At 41.0% G+C, this 25,008-nt stretch overlaps 1 protein-coding gene across 1 annotated transcript in view; it reads right to left on the bottom strand.

The window, feature by feature from the left end:
• The window catches only part of LOC146625369 (cadherin-10-like), a 51,433-nt gene that overhangs the window by 15,948 nt on the left and 10,477 nt on the right, over positions 1–25,008 (bottom strand). The window contains exons 2-5 of the mRNA XM_085362787.1: positions 21,561–21,855; positions 19,540–19,659; positions 7,262–7,429; positions 4,984–5,171 (exon numbers count right to left, since the gene is read on the bottom strand). Of these exons, the coding sequence (XP_085218913.1) occupies positions 4,984–5,171; positions 7,262–7,429; positions 19,540–19,659; positions 21,561–21,855 (771 nt within the window). The remainder of the gene's footprint in view (positions 1–4,983; positions 5,172–7,261; positions 7,430–19,539; positions 19,660–21,560; positions 21,856–25,008) is intronic.

Genomic DNA, 25,008 nt, shown 5'->3' on the forward strand with positions numbered 1-25,008 from the left:
GTTAATTGCTGTGTTATCAGAAAAAGATGTAGGCATATAATTGGCAACCTGACCCCATTCAATCGCAGACTGATTGTTTTATTGCCATTTTATCACCATCCTGATGCCAACAGAGTCACTTGGAAAACAGATTCAGTGTATTTGGATCAAATTTTAAAAGTTTTGATGTTTTCAGCCTTGTGTACCTGCAAAGTGCACCTGTCTCAGTAGTTACAACACAAGCATTTCTCCCCCAGGAAAAATGCATTTTGAAAACCCGCTATAACCTTTTAAAAATATGACAATGCCTCTGGTCTTTTTTTTAATCAACTCCTATATGTGAATATGGATCGGAAGCAGTCCATTCACTTAATGTTAGTGCAGTAGCATCTCCTACTCTTATCTGGAGCCTTGAGCAAGCAGGCAGGTTAATAACACAAGAGAAACGAAGGACGATGAGGAGGACTTTTACTGGAAAGTCTCCACAAGAAAGCTGTCAGCCAATCGGTGATGTTAAGGTAATAAGGTAAGTTAAGGTAAAAAAGCTTCTGGGACACAGCTGAAGGCATGATTACTGCAAACTATCTCAAAATGGGAAATAATCACTGCTGGAATATGTGCCAAAGAACGAAGGGGGGGGAAAAGGCAGATACTGATGCAAAAAAATCACTCGTTTGTCAAATATTCCGCTTCATCTCCAATTTCAAGCATGCCCCTCCTCCCGGCTTTTATCCCAGACTTTATGAGGGAGTGTTAAGGTTAAAAGGTTAATAGGGATGATTATAAAAAGATTAAAATCAACTGAAACAGGGGCATAAAGTCCTTTCATCATAGCCATTCTATTGAAGAACACAGATGATGAGCTTCAGTTTGTCGTTGCACTTTTTCCCTATACTATACTCACGCTACATCTTTTTTTCCTGTTGCCATACTTTCATTTCTATCTATTTGTACACATAAAAGAACACAGCTTAGTTGCTTTTACGCACGAACCCTGATCTTCTTGCATCTACTGTACACTGCTGTTGCAGCCTATAATTTATTTTCTCTTTTAGGTTCCCTGTCTGAACTTTTTATTTTTGAAGTTGTAGCCAGCAAAGGTATCCCCTCATTGATGGAAATAATTGGGGAGCAGTGCATTTTAATGAGTGTGCGCCCAGTGCTGAGCTGGAGCAGCTGGATCAGAGTGAGCTCCCTCACCGGCTGCCTACTGTACATATAAAAGGATGCCGGGTCCGCGATTGTTGGGAACAGCCCAGTGAAAGCTTGGAAAAAAGAATCCAGATGGAACGAGCTGTTTTCTGAAACTGTGAATAGTAACATATTATGAGTCATTGATTTTCACTGTTTGGTGCCAAGCCGGGGAGGGGGACCGCATGTCCACTGGAGGAATATGTTCCTTTGAAGGGCCGGTACAATCAGAGATGGGATGACAAGCCCATTTAATTAGTATGTTCAAAATTAGGGCATGCTTAGTCCCCACACACAGTGTGCCTGCACACCACATCCACTACAAAGGGCAATTATGTCATCCAGCACTTAATGATGGCATGATGGAAGCGATCGATCGAAGGCTGCAGAGAGGGTGCTTGATAAGGCAACTGCCAGATACTGTTGAATACATCAAACACACCACAAGCAGAATGCTGCAATCCATACTCAGCATCAATATTTCTGCTTTGGTCTCAGCTGAGGGGAAGAATGAATCTCACTGAAAACATATGTAGTGGAAGTGTGGGGAAGTGGAAGTGGATATCTAATAACTCTGCTGTCCGTCTCCTAGCTGCGTATGGAAATAAAGTTTGTTTTTTTCCCTTTATCGAGCGCTGCTTATTGTGTTACACCGAGGGAGTGAGGCCTGCATGTGGTGAAAGAACTGAAAGTCTGTGTTTCGATCATTTCTAACTCCGTCGGTTTGTCCTTGGTCACTACTAGAGGAGCTTTGCATTCACAGTTCAAAACAGTATCTTACACACAGACTCTAAATTCATTCTCAGTCTGCAACAAGCTGTTTTAACTCCTCTTGTTACAGTAGGTGGACTTTCTTCTGATTGGCTGCCAGACAGTTTAACCTTCTGTACCCTGTACTCACAGGAAGGAGGTCAACGTAACCAAGATTCAAACTCTTGGTGACCCGATGGAGTCATGACAATACCCCATCGGCTTTTAATGGCTAAGGTTAAAAACTATGAAACTGAGTGTTTAGATCAGCTTCACAGGGGTTACTTGCCATTCACTGACCTCCTTACTTGAAACTAATGTCTTATATGTATCTTATACATCCATGAAAACAATAAGTCCACTTCAGTTGCATTCAGTATATTGCATTTTTCAGCGGAGTCCTGCAATTCCACACAAGACATCAACCCAGCTTCAATGGCAATCAGCCTAACTCTTCCCTGTTTCACAGTAAAAGCATTTAATTGGCTTTTATTGTGAACCTGTGTCCGATTAGTCAACCAGATGTTGCCGTCCTCGCTAGTCAAGTCGAGTCCAGTCAAAAACATTAATTATTCAGCTGGTTCTACGTAGCAACCCGTCACCAGCCAGCAGCATCCCTCCGTCTGTGACGGGAAGTTATAAACAAACAAGGTGAAACGTGACGTGTTTGCTGTGTTAGAGGACAGTGAGATCTGATCACCTTCTGTACAGGTGCAAGAATGCTAGCTTTGAAAGAAAGAAAGTTATTGGTGTAAGCACTGCTAACATTAGTTGATCCTTATTCTTAACCTTTATCCAATTCAGAGCTAGAGCCACGGTCACGAGTCTGATGTTGGGCTCTAATGTTAGCCACACTCAGAAATCTGTCAAAAAAATACTCAAAAAAGCATGAACAGAATGTTAGGTACGTTTGCAAAGTGTTTTTTTTTTAAACTTATTTCTCTAAATTCACCGTGCATGTTCTTTAACCTCCTAAGACCCAAACTCTTCCATGTCATGCATTTTTAATTTCTCTTTGATATTTGGGGTGATTGGCAAATATGTAAAAACAAAGAATTACCAGATTTTTTTTTTTTTTTAGATAATTTTTGTTTCTGAGAAAAATGAGATCCACATATGAGCATATTTGTTTAAAATTTCAATAGAACAGTGGCAGTATAATGTCCTCGTAAATCTGGGCTTATGCTGGGCTTACACTGTGATTTTTGGCTCATTTTGAGACGATTTTTCAGTCGTGCGACCGTTTTGGTGATCGGCCCGAGTTTCGCCTTCATCGTGTGTCGTGCATCATGTAGTATACGTGGGGTAATGAGAAGCGATTAACACCTCACGACCAGCTTCCGATCATCAATTGCTTGGTCACGACTGTCGTGAGGAGGTCACCGCAGCTTCTTACACTGCACATGTGCAAACACATAAATGTCGGTGAAAAAGACGGAGTAGCACAGCAGTGCAGCGTGTGATCTGGACACAAGCGATGGAGGCACAACTTGTAGAACTTTGGCAAGCTCATCTGAGCCTTTTCGATGTGGCCTCACAAAATTATCACGACCACAACAACCGTGAAAATAATTGGATGGACATTGCTGCTCAATCACAGCTGCCTGATCAATGTTTTTCAATAGCAATTTAGCAAAGTTGATGGTGGTGGTGTGTCTGTGTGAGTGAAAGACAGAGAGGGAGAGCGAGCGACAGATTTTCCGTTATAACCTTCATGTTATGGACGCACAGTGTGAGCACTCAGGTCGCATCAGGGCATCGGGCCGCATAGTGTGAGACCTGCATCGTGACCTGCGAACTTCTAACCCCTGCGAGTCAATCGTGCAGTTTGAGCAGAAGCTGAATAATACGAAAAAGATCGCACAGTGTCTGCCCAGCTTAAGTGGATATCAGGCCCTTGTAGAGCAAAATGTAGCATTTTGGTCTAGACAACCCAAAATGTGATTTTGGTTGCCAGGTCCTAGCAGGTTAAAGAAAAAGTACAAAACACTTCTAAGTAAATTCTTGAATTTGAAAAGTTTTTAGCCAATTCTTTAAAAGATTTTTTTTTAAAAGTTCCTGCTAAACAAAATGAATAAAATACCCTGAGATTAAGTTTGTTTGACTACACACACAAAAAAAATCCTTAAAAAGTCTCCAACAAGAACAAATTATGTTAGAGATGTCAAGGTTATAAATTGTGTGTAAAAAAAAAAGTCATTTATGATTTTAAGGTGATAATTCTATTCATTATAATTCAGTTTTACTTCAGTTTCTTTCTATAGCACTGCTTCACCACAACATGCACCTTAAGGCTTTTAATTAGGTGATGCCAATAACAGTGAAAGCTTGCAATCATAAGAAATCATAATGCTGTTGAGTATGAAAGCTGAATTTTATGAATGTGTTTTATTTGTTATATTATGTTTGATTTTCCTGTTGTGCTTGTGTAATGTATTACAAAAAGTAAAAAAGTAAAGGTTATAAGTTGAACTGTATTAATATCTTATCTTTTATTAGTTTTAGGGCACTTTTAGGAGAACATTTACACAATGTTTGCACAGCGCACACAGTCACAGCTGAGATATTGCTAGTCTTGTGCACACATAATATAAATATATAAATATAAAATACAAAGTAATGCATATAGCATGAGTGAAGTCGTTGTGCAGCCTGTGCATGCACGCCTCTCGTGTCAACAAGATTTTACTGTAAATAAACATGTATTTTAAAGCATTTCTCTAGTGGAAAATATGCAGAATATATTTCCCAGAATTTTTTCCTGGTTTGTGTCTGCGGGGCTGCCTCTGAGGAAGCCTGAGGCTCATATAGTTCTCCACCAATCACAGAGTTATTGCAGCCTGACAGGCGAAACCCAGGGCAAAAAGATAACAAAGCAGCGCCTGTTGCTTATGATTCTTGCTGCTGTAAAAGCTGCAACATAATAACCATGTCAGTATTTCTATCAGGCTGCTTTCATAATCTTGAAGACACAATTTGGATTTTTTTGGCGAATAAATCAAAGTGAAAGTGTTAAAACTGCTCATGTGATCCCATAAAACCTCCCCATAGAGAGTGCCTGACCTTCCTCAGCAAAATGACACCCTCCTGTGTGCTCCTATTGGTGGTGATCTCAAACATCCCAGGCCCATCGCTCCCAATAATCCGGTAGTCCATCTCCGCATTCTGGCCGATATCCGCGTCCATGGCTCGGATCACTCCCACCGCAGACCCAACCTCGATGGACTCGGGTACCCTGAACTCATAGAGGGCTGCAAAGAGTTTATGAGACGAAAAGATTTTGTTAATCGGAGCAACACTGAAGCTGTTCAGAAAAAAAAAAAGAGAAAGCTTGAAAGTGTGTGTGTGTGGCAGTAGGACTGCAAAAACCAAGGCCATGCCCTTGGTGTTTCTTTTCATGCCAGATTTCAATTTTTTTCCCACACAAAGATGCAATTCATATAAGTGGTGAATTAGCGCCTCTTTTTTAAGATCTCCTCAAGTCTAATCGAAAAGCAATTACAAAACCCCGATCGATTTAAAACAAACCGCACACACACACACACAGTCACACACGACGCGCCGGACACAAAAGAAGCAAGCGCCACCCCTGACAGCCCGACGAGCGTCATAACGTGAGTATTTTTTACGGCCTTGTTAGTGAAAAAAGAAAGAGTGTAAGTGGGTGAGTCAGAGAGCAGGAATACAAGAGAGCAGGTCAGGGAGAAAGTGAGTCAGAACCAATCAGAGAGCAGCAGTGTAAGAGCCAGCCGAGGAGGGAGAGCGTGTCAGAAGGAGTGTTGGATTTAGTGCTGCTACATTTGTAGATTAGCTGCGGAAAGACATCTCATATGTGCCGAAACATATTTCAGCTCCAAAACAGACGTTTGGCCTTTCACGTAGGTTGCTACGAGCCGTATTGACTCACCACTTCAAGTTTAGGATGTAACATAAATTCTGGGCCAATTTGCTCAACATAAATTAATTGCTTCTTCTTCTTCTTCTCCCTCCCCCCACCCACACTTATTTTCTGAGATGATTTCTGGGTTTGAAGGGGGATAAATTGATGGCTGCCTGTCGGCCGCGGCGGCCTCGGTTGCATCTCGTATGCTTAAATAAATAGCTGGACTGCGGGAGGGGAGCGAGGGTGATATACACACAGCCTGCGGAGACAAACAGCAGTGACACACTAATAAAACATGCTGACAGTGTTTTGGCAACGCCTGAGTCGGCAGGTCTCTGTGACGCTGACACTTGCCTCCAAACACACACACACACACACTGCACCACTAGAAGGTTTCCCTGGGCTAACAGGTATTTAGCATTGGGTGGAAAAGAAGAGGCATCACTCCGGCAGACAACAATGATATCGCTTCCTGACACTCTACCTCCTCTGGGTGTCCCATTACAATATCTCTTCCTCTTTCTTCCTCTTTCAATCTACCCGCGACCCCCACCCCTCCACCCCCCTTGCCTCTATCACAGGCTGTCTTTCTGCCGTCCGCTTCACTCTTCCTCTTTCTTCCCCTTTCTTCCCCCCTCCTGTCACCTTCGCCATCCCCGTCGTATCCGTCTCCCTCCCTCCCTCCTCTCGCTCTTCATTCATTGGTGGAGGGGTTTGAAATGACAGCAGCTGCCACCCCACCACCACTGCCACCACCCCCGGAGCTGGTGGGAGTTCCGCAGGCGCGTGTTTGCCTTGCATTTCGCGGCTGTGCGCACGCGTCACCCACCGTACAGTGAAACGCGTGGGGGGAGCGAGGGACACGACAACATCGGTAATCTGTCAATCTGATCTGGCTCCCTTCGCCATTTATTTGCCAGATGCAACGAGAGCAAAGAGGGAGGGAGAGGAAGAACGGGAGAGAGTATGTGAAAAGAGAGTACGTAAGGAGTAAAGAGGAGTGAGTGATTGATGAGTGCGAGTGTAACAAAAAAGAGGAGAAAAATGCACCAAGGACAGTTTGAGCACTAAATTGAGAACAGTGGTTTTATGGAGTAAAAAGGCAGCAGAAGACTTAATAGCAAGAGATAGACAAAGAGAGAGGAAGAGCAGGGGAGATAAAACCCAGTGAATGTACTCTCTTCATTTAATAGGGATTACAGGGCTGATCTGATGCACTTTGCAGGACCCTTCGCTCTGTCATATGGCTCTATATTTAATTATTCGCTGCCTTTAAGAGGCCCGCCTTAGTTGCACAAAACCCAGAGCTCCCTGCAATAATCCAAATTCATTTTGAAACTGACACCAGATGGGGGCTGCCGGCCTGGCATCGGCTCACACTGACAAGTGGTTCTCATGAGCTGAGGATTGGTCACTGTGTGTGTGCATGCACAAGTCCACCAGAAGGGCTGTACTCACTCTTGGTGAAGCGTGGTGGGTTGTCGTTCACGTCTGAGAGGGTGATGCTGACCGTTGTGGTTCCTGAGAGCCCGCCCATCTGTCCGGCCATGTCTTTAGCCTGGATCACAACCTGGTAGTTTTCTTTGACTTCCCTGTCCATGCCAGGCAGGGCTGTCTTGATCAGGCCTGAGGAGAGAAAAAAAAAACCCAACAACCAAAAAATGTAGATTTACAAAGAGAATAGCGTGCATTTGATCAGAGCAGGCAATCTGTAGCTTCATCCAACTCATTATTTTCTGTTTTCCTCTGATTATCTGTTATTTTATGACATTAAAATCAGTCCAGCTTTGATTTTAAAAAACTAGGGGGAATCTATGGAACTCCAAAGTGTTCAAAATTAAATAAATAAATAGGTCAAGATGAAATAAATAACTATGTGAATAAATAAGACACAGATATGTAATGTGAGAATGATATTGTGAAATAATGGAACACATTTTGAAAACAATGCTCATTATTGTGAAACATATTACATTCTGCTATATAAATTTTCTTATTATTGTGAAATATTATTTTTCACAATAACAGAGATTATTCCTGAGGCATTTTATTTATTTCCAGCCGTTTATATTCCAAAATGACCTTTTTTCAAAGTCAGTCTTTATTTCAAAATCCCGTTTTTCCCGATGGTCTATTTATTTCATAATGCGACTTTTCAGCAGAATGACTTTGTCTGTCAATCAAGAAAGACAGGGCGGAGCCAGTTGTGTGATTGGTTGCTCCTTTACTCAGACATAAGTAATAGCACATGAATTGTCGATTTAGGTTTAATGGTGCAATGCATCTCCTATGCAGCTGGCGGCAGTATGCAGCTCAAAATAAACTTAAGGCACCGACAAATGCAAAACACTGGGCGCGAATAACGTTACAGGTGTATCAATTCTTGTGAAGGGCATGGCTGCAGGAAACAAGTCCGTTTCTGAGTTACTCAGAGAACTTGCTAACCGCTTAGATTGAACGTCTTCACCTCAGTCTGCGTATTGCAGCAGTGTACTGGAGATGAAGTGGTCCCTGGTCCAAGTTCTCATCACAACCGCACAGTGTTAACGTTAGCAAATGCTAACGCTATCACAGCTAGCTCCACTCCACGAAACGCTGTTCAGGGTAAGTAACGATATGTTATTATTGCTTGGTTAGTCTGTCTGTCTGGCAAAAATGAGCTTTTTAATCAGTTTAGTCACAGATTTTTTTTTAATACTGTTTTTTATCATAGCAAAGAATTCTATAAATTAGGTAAGAAAATAATTGTCTTCTGGGTTAATGTCTGTATTACTATTTACATTGTTGTAGGTAATAGTTATTCATGACTGTTTTAAAGTGGCTTATCTTCTGTGCTAATATGGAAGACAAGTAATCTATGTGAAAGAAAAGAAAGCAATTTTAGTTCAACGTAGTGATTTTGTAAGTGGGTATAATTTGAAAATGCTTTTACTAGTACAGTGGATGTTCTTTAAATATTTAACATGTAAAGTGTGTGTCACTTTACAGACTCCAACTTCAGTTTTGGTTTGGTCTCACCGTTGTAGGTCATAACACAAACAAGTCGTCAAGTCAAGCAGCTGAGGAAAGGGCTTAAGGAAACCATGGTATGGCCGCTTCTGACAGAAAGATCAGACATCATTCCTCCTTTCTTACCAAGGGAATCAGAGACTGCTCCCTGTTGTGAGGTAAAGTCAGGTCACATCTTTTAACATCTGAATAGTAAAGCTATTTGGTTAATTTATGAAGGATGAACATTAATTGTTGACACAAAACACCAATATACTGTTTTGTATGCGTGGGTTAGTTGAACAGCTGGGTTACATTTAATAAAAATACACCTAATGTTGCTGATGCTCTTAAGACTACAAGATAAGTAAAGCTATAAAATGACTGTGGCCTGCCACAGAAGATGAAGATGAGGAAGAAGAGGAATTGCTCTCGAGGATAAATGCAGAGTGGCAGGTTACCTTCGGTCCTTCATTGAAAATGGTAAGTCTGCTGCGATAGGTATTTTGCCATTGGTTTTCTCTGATTATACTTTGGTAAATTACATACAGTCCAGTGATCTTGGGTCATTAACAAAGTACACTATAGTAGAGCTGGGCGATATGAGATTTTTTCATATCACGATATTTATTTTTATTTATTTTTTTATAAAAAGGACAAGAGCGGTGAGGTCTATCGCAATAGTTTAATTTTTCTATTGAGAAAAAGTTATTTCGCAATACATATCGTTATCGTTCTATCGCCCAGCTCTACGCTATAGTATAATTTTGTTTTGTTATTTGCTCCATGCAATACATAAGAGTGGTGGCATTATCAGTTGCACTAGAATTGTATGTAGACTACTTTTAGCTTTGTTAACATAAAAATATCTATAAAAGCTACAACAGCAATTTGAGTGGGGCAAAAATGTCTGGTGCCCTGTATGTAAGTGGTCATCTTTTATGGTATTTCTCCATAAAAGATTCAAAATAATGAATATAGGATGTCATTATAGTTTAAAACAATCTTCTGTTGCAGCATCTTGTGCACAACAAAAAGCCCTCATCAAGTTTTGGACAGGATGGGAAGTCTTGCCGAGAAATGACTGTGGAAGTGGTCAACAGCAATCTTCCAAAGTCTTCCACCGGTTTTGAAGTACTACGTCTTCCTGCACACTACTGTACCTATGAGTCATTTCTAATGGACATTCAGGTGTGTCTCAACTCTACTGACTCAGGTTTTGGTCTGGTTTACGATTGATTCCATAACCACATGGTAAAATTAGACCATTTCTTCTTTCTTGCATCACATTACTGTACTCGGTGTTCAAAGAAACGGACAATCTAGTGAGTTCTAGTTCTTTTTAATACACTTGACAGTGAAAAATACAGAGTACAGGTGTGCATTTATGGCTTTTTTAATATAAACTGATGAAGAGTTCAGATATCAAAATCAGTTGTTCACTGTACATTATAAATTACACAATATGTTTTGTTTATACTCGCTACTGATACAAAAAAAATTTCTAGAAAAAATTATTTGAATTAAGATGTTACACTACTGTACTGTGTTCATTGTATTAAATCTGCTCAGAGTTGACATGTACTGTATATCCAACCAAGAAATGAATATCATTAAAGTGACAGCTGTATAAAACAAATCCTGTTTTATAGCCACTCACTGTTTTGTTGAAAATGAAATTGGTTATGCTGTTTTGAGTCAGTATTAGCTACAAAGCTGTAGAAATTTAAAAAAAAAAAAAAAATCCTCCTGACATAGAAACTGATTAAATGTAATAATGTCTTTCTACAAGTGATTTTGAAGTATTGGTAGCACAGCAGGGTCTTGTTCATTCAGTGCATCTGGGAGCTGAATCTCAGGAATGGTGATCTCATTTGATGGGCAGCGATTATGTTGTCCTGTCCAGTCCACACCATAATCCTCATCAACCTGAAAGAGCATGCACATGTTTTAAATCTAAACTGAAGAGCTGTTTCCTGCAGCTGTTCCTAGATGGACTTATTGAGTCTGCCAGGGCCTATGTGAGTTGCTTAGGCATTGGCTACCAACTAATTATTCATTCACCCATTCTAGGTCAGGATTGGTTCTCTTCAGGTATAACAAATTTAACTTTGTTTAAAGTATTGCCATCTATACCTGACAGGTGGGATAAAAGAGAATGGCTTGGGAGGCGCACAGCAAATCTCAAAGTTTTCCAATTAATGCTGAAAGAACCAAGGATGTAAATGTATTCTTGTTTTAGCTTTACCGAAGACACCAGAGAAAGTATATCTATAATGCTGCTGAAATAGACAAAACCATTTCAATAAACTCGCTATTTAACATCAACCTTGTTATGCGTTATCAGAGAACAATCAACTGCAAACAGCAATGAAACATTCAACTATGTACTATTTAAAGCACTAATGACCCTGCTGTCTAACAAGATGTGATAAGTAAGTAGACTGTGGAAAGCTGGTGGGTCTACTCTCTGTGTAAAAGGTTCCTACAGGCTCCACTGACCCCAGTCTCCGAGTTAACACACTAACAGCTAACACTGCTAAACGTGTCTCAACGCCGAGATGGCGCCGATAGCTTTAGCCGTAGCTGCCCCACTTAGTTTAGACAGTAACAAAAAAAAGTAAGCGATAATAATTCATTGTCAAACGTCATAATTAAGGTCAACACCTAAACAATGCTGTGTACAGAATCACACAGGTGCTCAATTACAGCATAAACTTACCTTAGACCATCCTCCGTCATTTTCCTCCTAATTGTGCTCGGAGACACAGAAAATGTATCGGCAATTACCCCGACGGTTATCCCGGACAGCACTAAAGTCCTGAGTGCTGCACCGGGATTTCTAGACGTGGACGGCCAACATTTGAAGACTGTTCTTCCTCGGCGTATTCCAAACGAACACGGTGCTGAATTGATCTTAAACCTTTGACAATGCTGTCATCGATGCGAACATCTTGAAGAGCAATTATCATCCCAAGCATTTCAGAAACATCTAAACGACTCAAAACAGTATCTACAGGTAAATGATCCCTCTCTATCTGATTTGCTTAAATGAGCAGAACTGGCTGAAGTTCACACCAGTCCGCCATCCTCCGTGACTTTTGACCTAGCACGCTGTTGCTAGCTGCAGTAGCCGTCCGCGGAGCCGGTATCCAGGAAAACTAGTCGATGGTAAACGATCAGCCAATAGGTGCAAAGGTCCAGCCCACTTACATTGATTGACAGACAAAGTCATTCTGCTGAAAAGTCGCATTATGAAATAAATAGACCATCGGGAAAAACGGGATTTTGAAATAAAGACTGACTTTGAAAAAAGGTCATTTTGGACTAAAAACGGCTGGAAATAAATAAAATGCCTCAGGAATAATCTCTGTTATTGTGAAAAATAATGACCATGAAATAATATTTCACAATAATAAGTAAATTTATATAGCAGAATGCAATATATTTCACAATAATGAGCATTTTTTTCAAAATGTGTTCCATTATTTCACAATATCATTCTCACATTACATATCTGTGTCTTATTTATTCACATAGTTATTTATTTCATCTTGACCTATTTATTTATTTAATTTTGAACACTTTGGAGTTCCATAGGAATCAGGAAGACAATAACAACGCAAAAATCTGGATGAAAATCAGAGTTTTAAAAATGCTCCAAACTCTAAAAAGTTTACCCACTTATGTTTATTTGCTTAGAGAGAAACGAGTCGCTGCTGCATAATCAGCAGCTCGTTTGCCCATTTTCCTCTTCACCGTCTATAACTGAAAGCATTTTCTGAGGTGTGCTCGGTACAAGAGGACCCGGTGACCTCGTTCACCCTTCAACTCCGGTCACTACTCACTTTTACAGCAAACTTTTGACAGAGTGGGAACATAACATCAGAGCGAAAAGCAATTTAAACCTGCTTCTTTTTAATGACAGGGTTTTTTTGTGTGAGAAAATCTGCAAAAATACATAAATTGACATGCTCTATTCATGCAGTATTCCAGGTAATCGTACATGCTGGCACAGAGAGAAAAGAAAACAAGTATGAAAAGATAAAAGCATGCCTGGACTCTAAAGTGTAGAATATGAACACTGAAGCAAAAATAATAAGCAGTTAGTAAATTGATTAATCAGTCACAAAACTGAACAATAGCTACATTAAATAGCCCCACACCAGCAGCTGCAGCTACTTAGTTGTGATTGCAAATTTCGTTTTTTTCTACGCTAAGCAAAATATCATTATAGAATGCTAAATTGCCAGAAACTGCAGTTCCTCTAGTGGCCACTTGAGGATGCTTTCTAAAGTGAGTCAATCCCCATAGACTCCCATGTTAAAATGCCTAACTTTACAGCAGAAATGATCATGTCTACCCTGCTACAAAATCCTTTTTATATCCCAACAGATAATACCTCCCTTTGTGACAGGTGCACTGTTAGATTTTCTTTAATATTTCTCCCATTTCCATTTAATTACTGCTTTAAGTTAGGAATGTTTCACGTGGCTTTGAGCTCTCCGTCAAGTCTCAGAACTGGACCTCTTCATTTTAATTGAGGTGTAGGTGCCTATTGAAGTAATTATCTGCAAAATCACATGGCAAGAAGTCTGTAAATGAGTAAAATTGTAGTATTTTAGCTGTATGCTACTATCACAAATGACAAGATATCGCTGTCTGTGCAATGAACCCATAAAGTCTATGAATGCACCTTGTTAAACAAGCTTGCTACTGTGGGCTGATAACTTGGAACTCAGATGTGGTCACTTCTGGCAACAACATAGCAGTGCAGCATTTACAAACTAATGAACACATGGCAATGCCTCAGTGCCTAAGTGTTAGCATTTTAGCAGCTATGACGTTGTTTTTTTTGGAATCAACTGTGAATGATAATTAGCTGCCAAAAGAAGAAAAGAACAAGAAGTGAAGACAGTTGGGTAAAAAATGCACCGAAAGCATAAACTCCCAAAACACTTGTTCTATGACTTGAAATCATGGATGCTAGCTTACATGCTACATGCACGCTTACATGCATGGATGCTAGTTAGATCTGTAGCTAGCACCCACAACTCGAAATATGCAAACATTATGCTTCAATAAAGTTCCAGCCAGTGACTTATAAATGAAATCCCCCCTGTACAGCTGTTATGAAGGTGCACCTTTCCTACAGAAGCCAAAATCAGGCTTCTACAAAGATGCTTTTAGAGTTGGGAATTTTAACATGAAAGTCCATGGAGAATGGCTCACTTTTGCAGCCAGTCTCAAGTGGCCACTTGAGACACACGCTGCCAAAAAGCCGGATGAACAGACTTAAAAACTAATTTTTTCTGACTGCCTTTGGCCTTTCAAATAACTCAGTGTGATTTAATGTGGTAAATGTACAACATGAGTAATAGATACAGTATGAACATGAGTAATAAATACTTTCTAAGGAGTACATTTGCTCTCACATGACAGAAAATAATGCGTCCACGGGTGAATTGGGTATATCTATAAATATATATCTTTAAATAAAGTACAGTTCTCACCTGAAACATATCTAAAAATAACAGCCTGAATCAGCTGTATTGAATTAATGATATTTCATCTCTTAGATTCATGCATCTACAGGCCAGATAATTAAACCACTAAGAACATTTTATTACTCAAAGGTCAGTGCTCTTGCTCAGCAGCATGGAGCTCAGCGGCCACCCAGGAGCACATTTTAGTGTCTGTGTTCTCATGATTTAACTGGTAAGTGGACCAAAGAGCCAACATACCAAAACCACGGCGTATTCCTTTAATTTCCTAAGTGTAGCATTTGCCTCCAAATGCATTCGGCACCATTTATCTGCTCTTTTTTCTGAATTAACACTCTGTTAATGTTCAGCCTTTCAAGTGCTGTGCAGTTGCTTACTTCTCGGCTCTGACACCTCAGATCTCTAGTTTGGAGTCAGGACAGAGAGCGAGTGAAGCGGTAATTGGCAGCATATTCAAAAGGTGTGCTCCATCTCCCATCAGAGTCGGCCTTAAATCCTGTCTGCTATTACACGTTTGAATTTGAAGCATCATAAAAGAGGAGCAGGTGGAGGGGGGAGGCGGCGAGGGGAGACGCAGACAGACATAGCGGAACGGGAGAATGAAGATGAAAAAATAAATTTCACCCTAAATAAACTGTTCTGACAAACTTCAGCACTTTTCGGCAGAACTGATGATTCACCGCATATCAAACAATAAGGAAGAAGGAGCAGCTGATGTGGCGCATCGCTCACGCTCAGATCAGAGTGGCCTACGCTGTTCAGAAGGCCCTCCAACTTGCTCCTTTTGTTCCTCCCATACAATAACTCCCCCCCTCCCCAACTTCTAACAATGTACAATTTATCTCAGACGCAAGGAAACAGCGATCGTTTTGACGGTGTTGCGGGGAAGCAAGCAAAGGTATAGCATCTTTAGAAAAGCAGCATCTCGCTCGCTCTGCACCTCTGGCTACCTTTGTTATTGTTTAATGACTACAATGCACACAGAAGAGGAGGAGAGGAGAAACAAATCCTGCTTATAATGTGATGTCCAGGCATGTCTTTGTGTAAGAGGGGATGTCAGCTTACATACCACATGTGGGATAAACCATATTACTGTTAATCCCTCTGCTAATCTGCAAATGGCTTTTTTTGTCATTCTCCTTTTGTTTAAGCGGGGAAAAAAGGACACGAGCGGGATGAGTTCCAAAGCGCACATTAATGATTAAAAGTAGCAAGCGGTTACATTTTAGGGGTTGGTTATTTGCCATTCTCTCTGTCTACAAATCCCTCGCCACACATCAGCCTGCGAGGAGAAGGCTGCTGGTTAAAGGGAAAATCACTGCATTTATTTCAGGATTTATCCTCTGATAAATTGTTTTTAATTCACCTTCCCGCTGAAGCAGCGTTCCCTCAGCATGCCTGCGCCGTTTCTGTTTCGTTAGCCATTCGTTATCTTTCCCACAATGGCCACCCCCAGAAAGGAAGGTGTGAACTTGTTGCGCTGAGCCGTGGGTTACACACGTAGGTGGAGAGTGCAGTGGCTGCAGCATTGTTAGAGCAGCAGGATGAGAGGCTTCCTGCTCAAGAAAGAGCGAGGAGCTGTGCACATCAGTCAAAAAGCAGCGTCCTTCGGGGCTGCTGTGCATGCCGCTCTACTAAAGCTGCTCTCACTGAGGAGAAATTTGCTTTTTGTGTGACGGATTTCTCCTTCAAACTCTATAAAATTTTTGTTTAAAATAAAAAAAAAAGACTACACTATACTTTTTGCTTATTTCTATGAAAAGCTTTCCTTTCATCTAACTTTTAAAGTTGATTTCTTTTATTAAAGTTACACTCTCTTCTCTCTTTGTGTGTTTTTTTTTTATTAACGTGTAAATTTATAAAGGAAAACTTGAATTAAAGCCAAATTTTAATTTAAGATCTACTGGTATTTTCCCACACAACCATCCTGTGGATTTACAGGGAATGGTCTGAAAAAGAAAAAAATATCCAGTGAGTGGCTGGGGGGGCGCGAAGATTTGCTGGAGGTCAAAGGAGAGTGACCAGACTGCTTTGGGCTGACAGGAAGTAGCTCAAATAACCAGAATCCATAGCGCACTGAACCGTGAAGCAGATGGGCTACAGCAGCAGAAGACCACACCGGTGTGCCACTCCCTTCACTTACAAACAGGAAATTGAGGCTACAGTTCCCACGGGTTCACCAAAGCTGGACAATGGGAGATCAGAAAAATGCTGCCTGGTCAGATGAGTCTTGGTTTGTGGTGCACGCCATGTCACAAAGCTCATCTCAAACTGGTTTCTCGAACATGATACTGTGGAGGTTGTACTCAAACAACCTCCACAGTAACCGGCTCTCAATACAATGGGAGCTTCAACAAATCTGCAGCAACTGTGTGATGCTGTCGCGTCAATATGGCTCAAAATCTCTGAGGAATGTTTCCAGCAACTTGTTGAGTCTGTGCCACAAAGATTTGGAGTAGAAGGCAAACTTGGAACTAGCAAAGTGTACATACACACTGGAATCTATATGTTTATGAAACTTGTTAGAAAAAAAGAAAAGAATTATTATGATTTTTAAATAGTTACTTTATGCAATGAATATAATTTTTATGTATGTCAAAGACTTCTATTGTGAAAGGAACGAACAGGAAGAAGTCCTTTTTGAACAAGGTTAGAAAAAACCCTTTGATTACAAAAAAACAACATGGCATCCCAAGATCTTGTCAATACAAAAAGTGACATCAGTCTGGTTACATGTCTGTCTTTCACAGACAGTCTGCAGGGTCAGAACACGAAACCCTCAGTGGGACAATTTTCACAGCCACAAATCTGTTTAATTGTTTGCTTTTTGTTTTTTTTAGCGCCAAACTATATCTAAACCAGACTGCCATCAACACATGGCTGTCAACATCAGATTTTCACTACACAGTGATCACAATCAAATAAATGAATGACGACACTGTGGCAGTGGATATCATAATATATGATGATAATATAATATATTATCATCATATATTATCTAACTTTTAAAGTTACATACTTTACAGTATAAAACATGTTCAAATTACTGTTGTTGTGAATATAAATAAACCTGAAATGAATTTAACTGAATTAAATTGGTATAACAACAAGCATTAAAATCAATATTGCACCCCTGCCGTTGCAGCTGCCGCAGGATAATGCAACATCCCAAATCTCAACACTCCACACATTTGCTAAAAATCCTTGAATTCAGTCCCTGCTGTGTGTGAGAAAGTGTCAGTGTTGAATCTTATATTTCAGGTAAAAGTATAAAAAGGCTAGATTTTCAGAGATGAAGGACAAGAAATTCTTCCCTGTCAAAGCAAAGGTGAGAGTTAATTAGCTAATTTTTGGTAGCTACCTAACTTTGATCCATCAGTCTAAAATTTCAGGGTCGCCATGGTCAGCTTTCTAGGTCACCTGTGACAAGGCAGTAACATTTTAAAAAGGTTATATGACATAAACCTAATTAAAAACTTATTTCCAAAGTTATTTAAAAGAACTCAGCACCAAGAACCAGAGTCAGGGGAAGAAGGAGATTGCTACAATTTGACCACTTTTTGATTCCATGACGTGGTTAGAGGAGTGTGTTTAAATAGGATCCAACATGCAATGAACAAGCACAGTGGTGTTGCTAGTCGATTTACCAACTATCTGACATCAGCTGGGATAAAAATAACTGGCTGTGGCACCAGTAGAGCTTACTAGATTGAGCAGGTGACCCACATGCCGAAAGGCTAGTGCGGGGGGGGGGGGGCTGGGTTAGAGTCTGATCCGGACCACATCCTGCTTTCCTGTCTACTCTACAGCCCTGTGAAAAATAAAGGCTAAAAAGAGGTCTAAAATAAATCTAAAAAAAACAAAAAACAGTTGGAATGCATAGGAAAGACTCATTCTGTCCAAAAGCTGTATATAAAACAGATATAGTAAACATTTAGTTAGTTTTAGCCCCTTAAACCTTTTGCCATTGAAATGTTAGCTGTTTGAAAACATATGTGCAGCGTGGTGCTCTATTTGTGGGCATAACATGTCACAAAGAGAGGCAGCAGTGGGTATCACCACACTTTCCCCCCCTAACATTTTACATATTTAAGTTTATGAAGGACATAATAAGGAAAAGCTTCGCCTACTTAAAAAAAAACAAAAAACGGCTTTTAGCAAAGTTTTGTGATGGTGAATTTACGGGGCTCTCCGATAACATGTCAACTAAGATCCATCAAACATTTGTGTTCAGGCGTCTGTACCGAGATGATGTGGGAATGATGCTCTGAATCCTTAACCCTTTAAGACCTACCATAGAACCAAGTCCGCCAGAGCTTATATTATATTTTTACATGTTGTAGTGCCATTTTTGGGAGCATTTCAAGTTGATATACATCAATACAACCATTATAGCCCACATTTTAATAATATGTATGCATTAAGTGCATAGTAATTACATACATTTCAAAAAAGTGCAATAAACTACAAAAAAATTTAAAATCGTTTTTGTTTTTTTAACATATATTTCTAGTTAGAGAAATTTAAGAGGCTTATCCCTCAAAACTGCAAATACAAAAAAGTTGCACAAAATAGTTTCCCATCACAGGAAATTTATTTAGAGTGTCTTTATAGTTTTATTTTTGAAATACACCAATTTTTCTACACTGCAGGAAAAACGAAAATAAATATTATGATGCAAATTTGCAAAAAACAGCATGTGCATCAAAATAAACTATTTCCAGCAGTGCAATATGAGCTCTAAACATCCCAGAAACAATACAGAAAGTCATAAAGTCAAACATAACTTTTAAAAACACCAGTATAGGCTCATAAGGCCCTGAAGGCAAAAAACTACATTTCCGCAAAATGACGTCACTTCCGGTTTCGCGCAGGTCGTGGCGGGCATGCGATAGTTCGCGATGCTGGACATAGGAAGTGTTACAAACAGCTGATCGGATCGGCAAAGCGTGTTTCTGGAATATTATATTACGCTCTGACCGGCTTTAAAGGGTTAAGAGTCGCCCCCTACTGGTCACTGAATATTACAAAATAAGTAGGTGGAAAAAAAATGGATAAAAATATTTAGACTGATTGCTTGACAACCTGACTGACTGACACTGAGTTGTCTGCTGTGAACTGCGTGTAATAATGTCTTTGTCTAAAAGAGATAGAGATACAAAGACGTCTTTATCTATCTACTGGAGGAATTGGGATTATTTTCAGGTGAGGTTTCTTTTTTTTTGCATTTTACTAAACACTGACCTGTTTCCGGATCCACGGAGAAGTACGGCTGGCCCTCCAGGATGCTGTAGACCACTTTGGCGCTGTTCCCGTACGTGGCGTCATCGGCGTCTGTGGCTGTCACCTGAATTACTGAGGTGCCTGCGGGTAGGAAGATTCATGACAATGATTTAGATCAACTCTTCAATACTGCTGAAAATTGCCTGCTGGATAATTGGTTAAGCTGATGCACCTTCTGATGAGGTGTCGGATCCTCTTCTAATCACGCCCATGCAGAATGTGACGGATCATTTCTGTCCCTTTGCGTTACCCAAACCAATCTTTATTCCTCGGCCACTTATACCCTTATACATGATTGATTTTTGCAGGTAATCAATAACTCCTAATGTATTTTTCTAAGTATATCTCTCTAAGCATGCCAGCAGCACCTATACTGGCTCTCTGCAAGCCCCGAGAAGCCTATTAGCGTATCCACAGATCTGGAGTGTCTGAGAAGCCAAATATCTGATAGCAGGCGAACGACTATGATCCATTTTCTCTTCCAGAAAGGCTGAGGCCCTATTTCAGTAGAACAAAGGGAAACGGTTAGCCAAGTGCTACCTCCCAAATGGCGCCTTGCGGGGCCAAGTGTTGCCTCATTAAATGCAGAAGAAAATTAATTGAGTAGAAATATTTAATGGCAAAGTGGTATAAATATAGAATTGTGCAATACAATGGGATAACGACCTCATGAAACTTCTGTAATTTGATGTCAGCAGAGATCAGTGTGGGGTGAGACCAGAGTTTCCCTCCTTTAAAACCCATGTGATTTGTATGGATGAAGGATGTTGTAGAAATAAAAATAAAAAACAGACAGAGAAAGACCACGGCTGTCTGATTTGCTGTAAGTGACAGTTCGAGAGGATTCTTGAGCAAGTTCACCGAACCTTGATCGCTAATACCTTTAACTAGGGAATTAGACTCAAAGAGGCTTTTCTGACATGGCGGCTTTTAGAAAATATCACTGATCCACATCAGCCATCTCATCGGCAACTTTAAGCTTTCGAGACAAGAATTTTCTGACAAACAACTCAGGAATAATCACGGTTTTTTGTGCAGGGGGAGTAAATTACCCCCAACTGCAATCATTCACTTGTCAAAGGGAGGAGCGCGTCAAAATCTTGAGAGTCCAAGCGAAGGATGTCAGAGCCGTGAGACTATAATAAAACTCAAAGTGTCACATTTAAAGGGGCAGTGTCTCAAGGCAGTCACTCGTGAACACATGCTCTGCCAAGCGGTGACATCACACCTCGGTTGTTGCCATGGGCACCCGTGCTGCCCTTAGATAAGTGCCGGCCTCTCTCTTGGGGTTGCTGAACCAAGTGACAACTCTGTCACATGTCTGGGCTGCAAGACCAACGTCCCTCAGTCCCAGAAGCACGGCAGCAGCAGAAGCACAACATATAGTTCACCCCGTGTTTGCGTGCAAGTATTGATGACTTTTTTTCCCTATTGTTTATCTATATTCATGAGGCTGCTGTGTGCTTTTAGGCTGGAGCCAAAGTGCACCGTGAATTATTTCATTTGCTGTTTGAATAACAAGCAGAAAGGACGGCGCAAAAGCAGCGAATGGTGCCGTGCGGCGTCTAAGGAAGTGGCAGTGCAGAATCCACAATTATTCACTGTGATGACACAGCTGACAATGTCGGTAATTAAATTAAATGTCGTTTTAACAAGATACAATACTGTATTTAAAAGATTATCTGCACCGGCGCTGTCGAGACGCTTTTACCTTGTTTATTCTCCGGTCATAAAACAGCTCCTAGTCTTTCTCGTTTAATTAGTTGGGCCTTCTTTGTTGCGTCGGCATCATTATTATGATTGATAAAGTCCCATTGATCCGGTAAGGCTGGCATTTTATAACATCTCTATCCTGTTTGAATCATAATCCTTTTAATTCGGCTCCTCTTGCGCGCACAGGCGCAAACCTTCATTTGTGTAAACATTTAATTGTCTGATAAATAGCTCTTTTTAAGAGTCTAATATTTACAGCTGGAACGTACCAATGTCAGACATTTCAGGGACTCTGGCCATGTAGGGGTCCTTGGTGAAGCGCGGCTCGTTGTCATTGATGTCGTGGATCTTGATGATGAACTCGGACTCGCCCTCGAGCGCTTCGTTGGTGAAGCGGTTGACAGCTTTGGCGTGGAGGATGTAGAAGGCCTTCTCCTCCCTGTCCAGCCTCTTGGTGGCATGGATGTCCCCTGACTTTTCATCTATCTTGAAGAGGGTCCCGGCTCCTTCCCCTGTCAGGACATACTTCACGCTGCCATCTCCTCTGTCAGAATCCGAGTGAAGCTGTGTGGAAAGAAAGAGGGGGAAAAAAAGGAGAAAATATGATTTGGATCCCCTGCTACAACACAAAACACCCATTTCAGGCAACAGTTTGTGGCATTTTCACTTTAATGAATTTCCATTTTGCTGCTTTCTACTGCTAATTGTTATAGCACAACAGAGATTCAAACTCGACTTTATGAAAGCTTTCACATTTGCTTAATTTCCTCTTATGAACAGCAAGTGTCAGCTACCCTTTTCCACATTAAAAAAAAGAAAAAAAAGATCTCCTTGTTAGCCTGAGCAGAAATGGTGACAGTGAACAAAAATCTTCATCTGCTGCAGTCCAAGCTGCACCGCTTGATTGACGGCTGCAAAAACACATCCCGGCGATGAGCGCTTTGCAGCAAAGATGTCAGCAAAAATCACATTTCAAAGCCGAATCGCGGCATTTCTGATCGACTGCGCGCACATCGGTGATCTGACCAATCTGGGCCCTGGCAAATAAACGCTGACAGCTTTTGATAAGTGTGTTTGGTGTTATTTAACAGATTCATATCATCTCTGGTAAACTGTCATCGTGTTGTGACGATACACATTCACCTCGCCTCTGTGAAGCTCGCGTCCTGCCAAGAAGAAAGCCAGCAGCCGGAGCGTGTAAAATGTCGCATTCACTGCTACTGTTACTTTTTTACTTTTCGCTGAAAGGGTGGGTGAGGGAGGGGACACACACACACACGTCTGTGGGGTTACCAGCATGAGTGAGCACACGCCCCGCAGCCTGCCAGTCCCTGATGGATCAGCAGCAGGACCAACATGCCAGAAGACCACGAGAGCCCACTTGTGTGTGGAGCTCCTCGTTATTATTATTTGCTCTGTTCCTCCCTATCTAATGTTTAATTTTTTTCTGCATGAACAGCAGCTTAGCATGCTCTGACATTTTAATTCCACAGCCAAATCTCCCCCACCCCAACCACACACACACACACACAACATATTTATCTCCTAGAACTCATCAAAAGCTTGTCCAGTCTTTTCTCCCCTCCCACTACTTCCCATCCTACTTCCCTTTCCCCTTTTTTAATAACCAAGGACACAGTAATAATTGCAGGGTGGGGTGGCGGGGGAGGTAGAGGGCAAAAAAGGAGAGCACATGTTTGCAGACACGGGCAAACATGTCAAGCATAAACCGAGGCAAACGCCATCCGAATGTTTACCCGCGTAAGTGGATGCCGGGATGTAATTCCGAGGTCCGTTATTGACACCTCATTAACTCAAGTGAGCCGGCACGTTTGATTTTGCCGGCTTGAATGCTTATTTTTTTCTCCCTTTTGCGCCGGTAGTTTCTGTTGTGTCTATAAAGGTTCTTGGCTCAGCCGGTGGACAGACTGAGGGGGGGATATTGTGCGTCGCAGCTGGGTCACGTGGGACCACATTGCAAAGTCTCCCTTCTCATCATATATTAAAAAGCTTTTCATCGCAGGTGCTCGGAAGCTTTACTAATTCATGCTGTTTTATCAGGGCAAAGCTGGCACATGTGAGATGAACAGCTTTGTGGATTAGCATCTTTAACACTGTTTTGTTCGACTGCTTGAATGCTGGTAAAAAAAAAAAGACTGTTTTCATTCCTTTCTCTGTCTGTCTAACCAAGCCAGTCAAGTGTGTTGCAAAATTTTGACTATCCTCGGATTAGGATCTCGAGTGGAGCACTGTTTCATTCACCCACTTTGAATTCTGGTCAAAACAACTTTCCTGTTTTGTTTCGGGGTTGGGTTTTTTTTCGCTCTGCCTAACCAAGCCAGGAGAATATTCTGCAGAATTGTATTTGTTTTCTGTTCTGCTTTACAGTACGTGCTCCCAAACAGAGACTCAGTTGGCTGAAAACAATCCACTTCAACATTATTATCTTTCCCCCGCTGTTATAGCTGCAATGTCCTTCTCTATGATTGTCTATCAAGCTGCCTATCTCTGCCGGCACGACAATTCAGTTAATAACTGTTGAGTCCTCTCTTTCGGCTGAGATGTGAGATAGACAGTGTGACATATGCTGTGTCGACTGTCATTTCTATGGAAACAGAGAGCTCTCGTGGTTTTGAAGACTTCCTCCTTGCTACACTGAAGGATATTACAAGGAAGCTCGGAGTATCGAACTCCAGCACTTGCTGCAGCGACCCCGTCCCTCCCAGTTGCCCACCTTGCCAGTGAGGAAAATTTACTGCTGCCCTTCTACTCAAATTAAGGAGGGGGGTGGTAAGAAGAAAAAAAAGACTCTCTTGGAAATCAATGTGGCAGCCCAACGTGCATTCACAAAAGCCCTTTGATCAATTTATATCGAAAATACAATTAAACTGTCACAGGGGGAGAAAAGAAAGCCACATGTGCATTCAGTTTGGTCACCAAGAAGCCCTGGCACATCAATAGCTTGCCTTTTCTCCTATGCCCTCCTATGGCACCAAATCGTAAAAAAAGGCAGGGAGCATGATGCTATATCCATTAACACTTGGACTTCTGGTCTTTTAAAAACAGAAAAAAAAAAAGCTCTGCAAAAAAAAAACTTCAACAGAGCCATTGCTTTCCTAAAGGCAGAGTTCAACATTTAGGGAATGGTTAGAAGACTAATGCTACAGTCACATCACACTGTCTCATTTCTGTTAGCATACGACCCCGCTGTGTACACCATTTAAACTGTGTGGCAGGGTTGGATGGTTTGGGTGAAGTACTACTGCAAATACTGACTTTTAAATTACACGGAAGAACTGAAGAAAAAAAAATACATTTTTTTCTTTTACAAACTGTAAAAAATACACATCAGAGCTAAACTGGACAGCCACTCTCTAGTAAGTAAAGTTAGACCTCAGTTACACAGTTCTAGTACTGGTCAAAGACTTCAATTCAATTCAAATTTATTTATAAAATTGAATCACGACAACAGTCGCCTCAAGGTGCTTTATATTGTAAGGTAGACCCTACAATGATACATACAGAGAAAAACCCAACAATCATATGACCCCCTATGAGCAAGCACTTTGGCGACAGTGGGAAGGAAAAACTCCCTTTTAACAGGAAGAAACCTCCAGCAGAACTTCCTGGCAACTATCAGTTGGTAGGGAACAATTTATATTCCACGGCCAGTTGACGAGTGGTTGCTGGCTATCACGAGGTGAAATTGGTTGCAAA

Source organism: Diplotaxodon limnothrissa, linkage group LG9 (genome assembly GCF_057381915.1).
Source record: "Diplotaxodon limnothrissa isolate DT_005_m linkage group LG9, D_limnothrissa_male_GT1.1, whole genome shotgun sequence".
NCBI lineage: Eukaryota > Metazoa > Chordata > Actinopteri > Cichliformes > Cichlidae > Diplotaxodon > Diplotaxodon limnothrissa.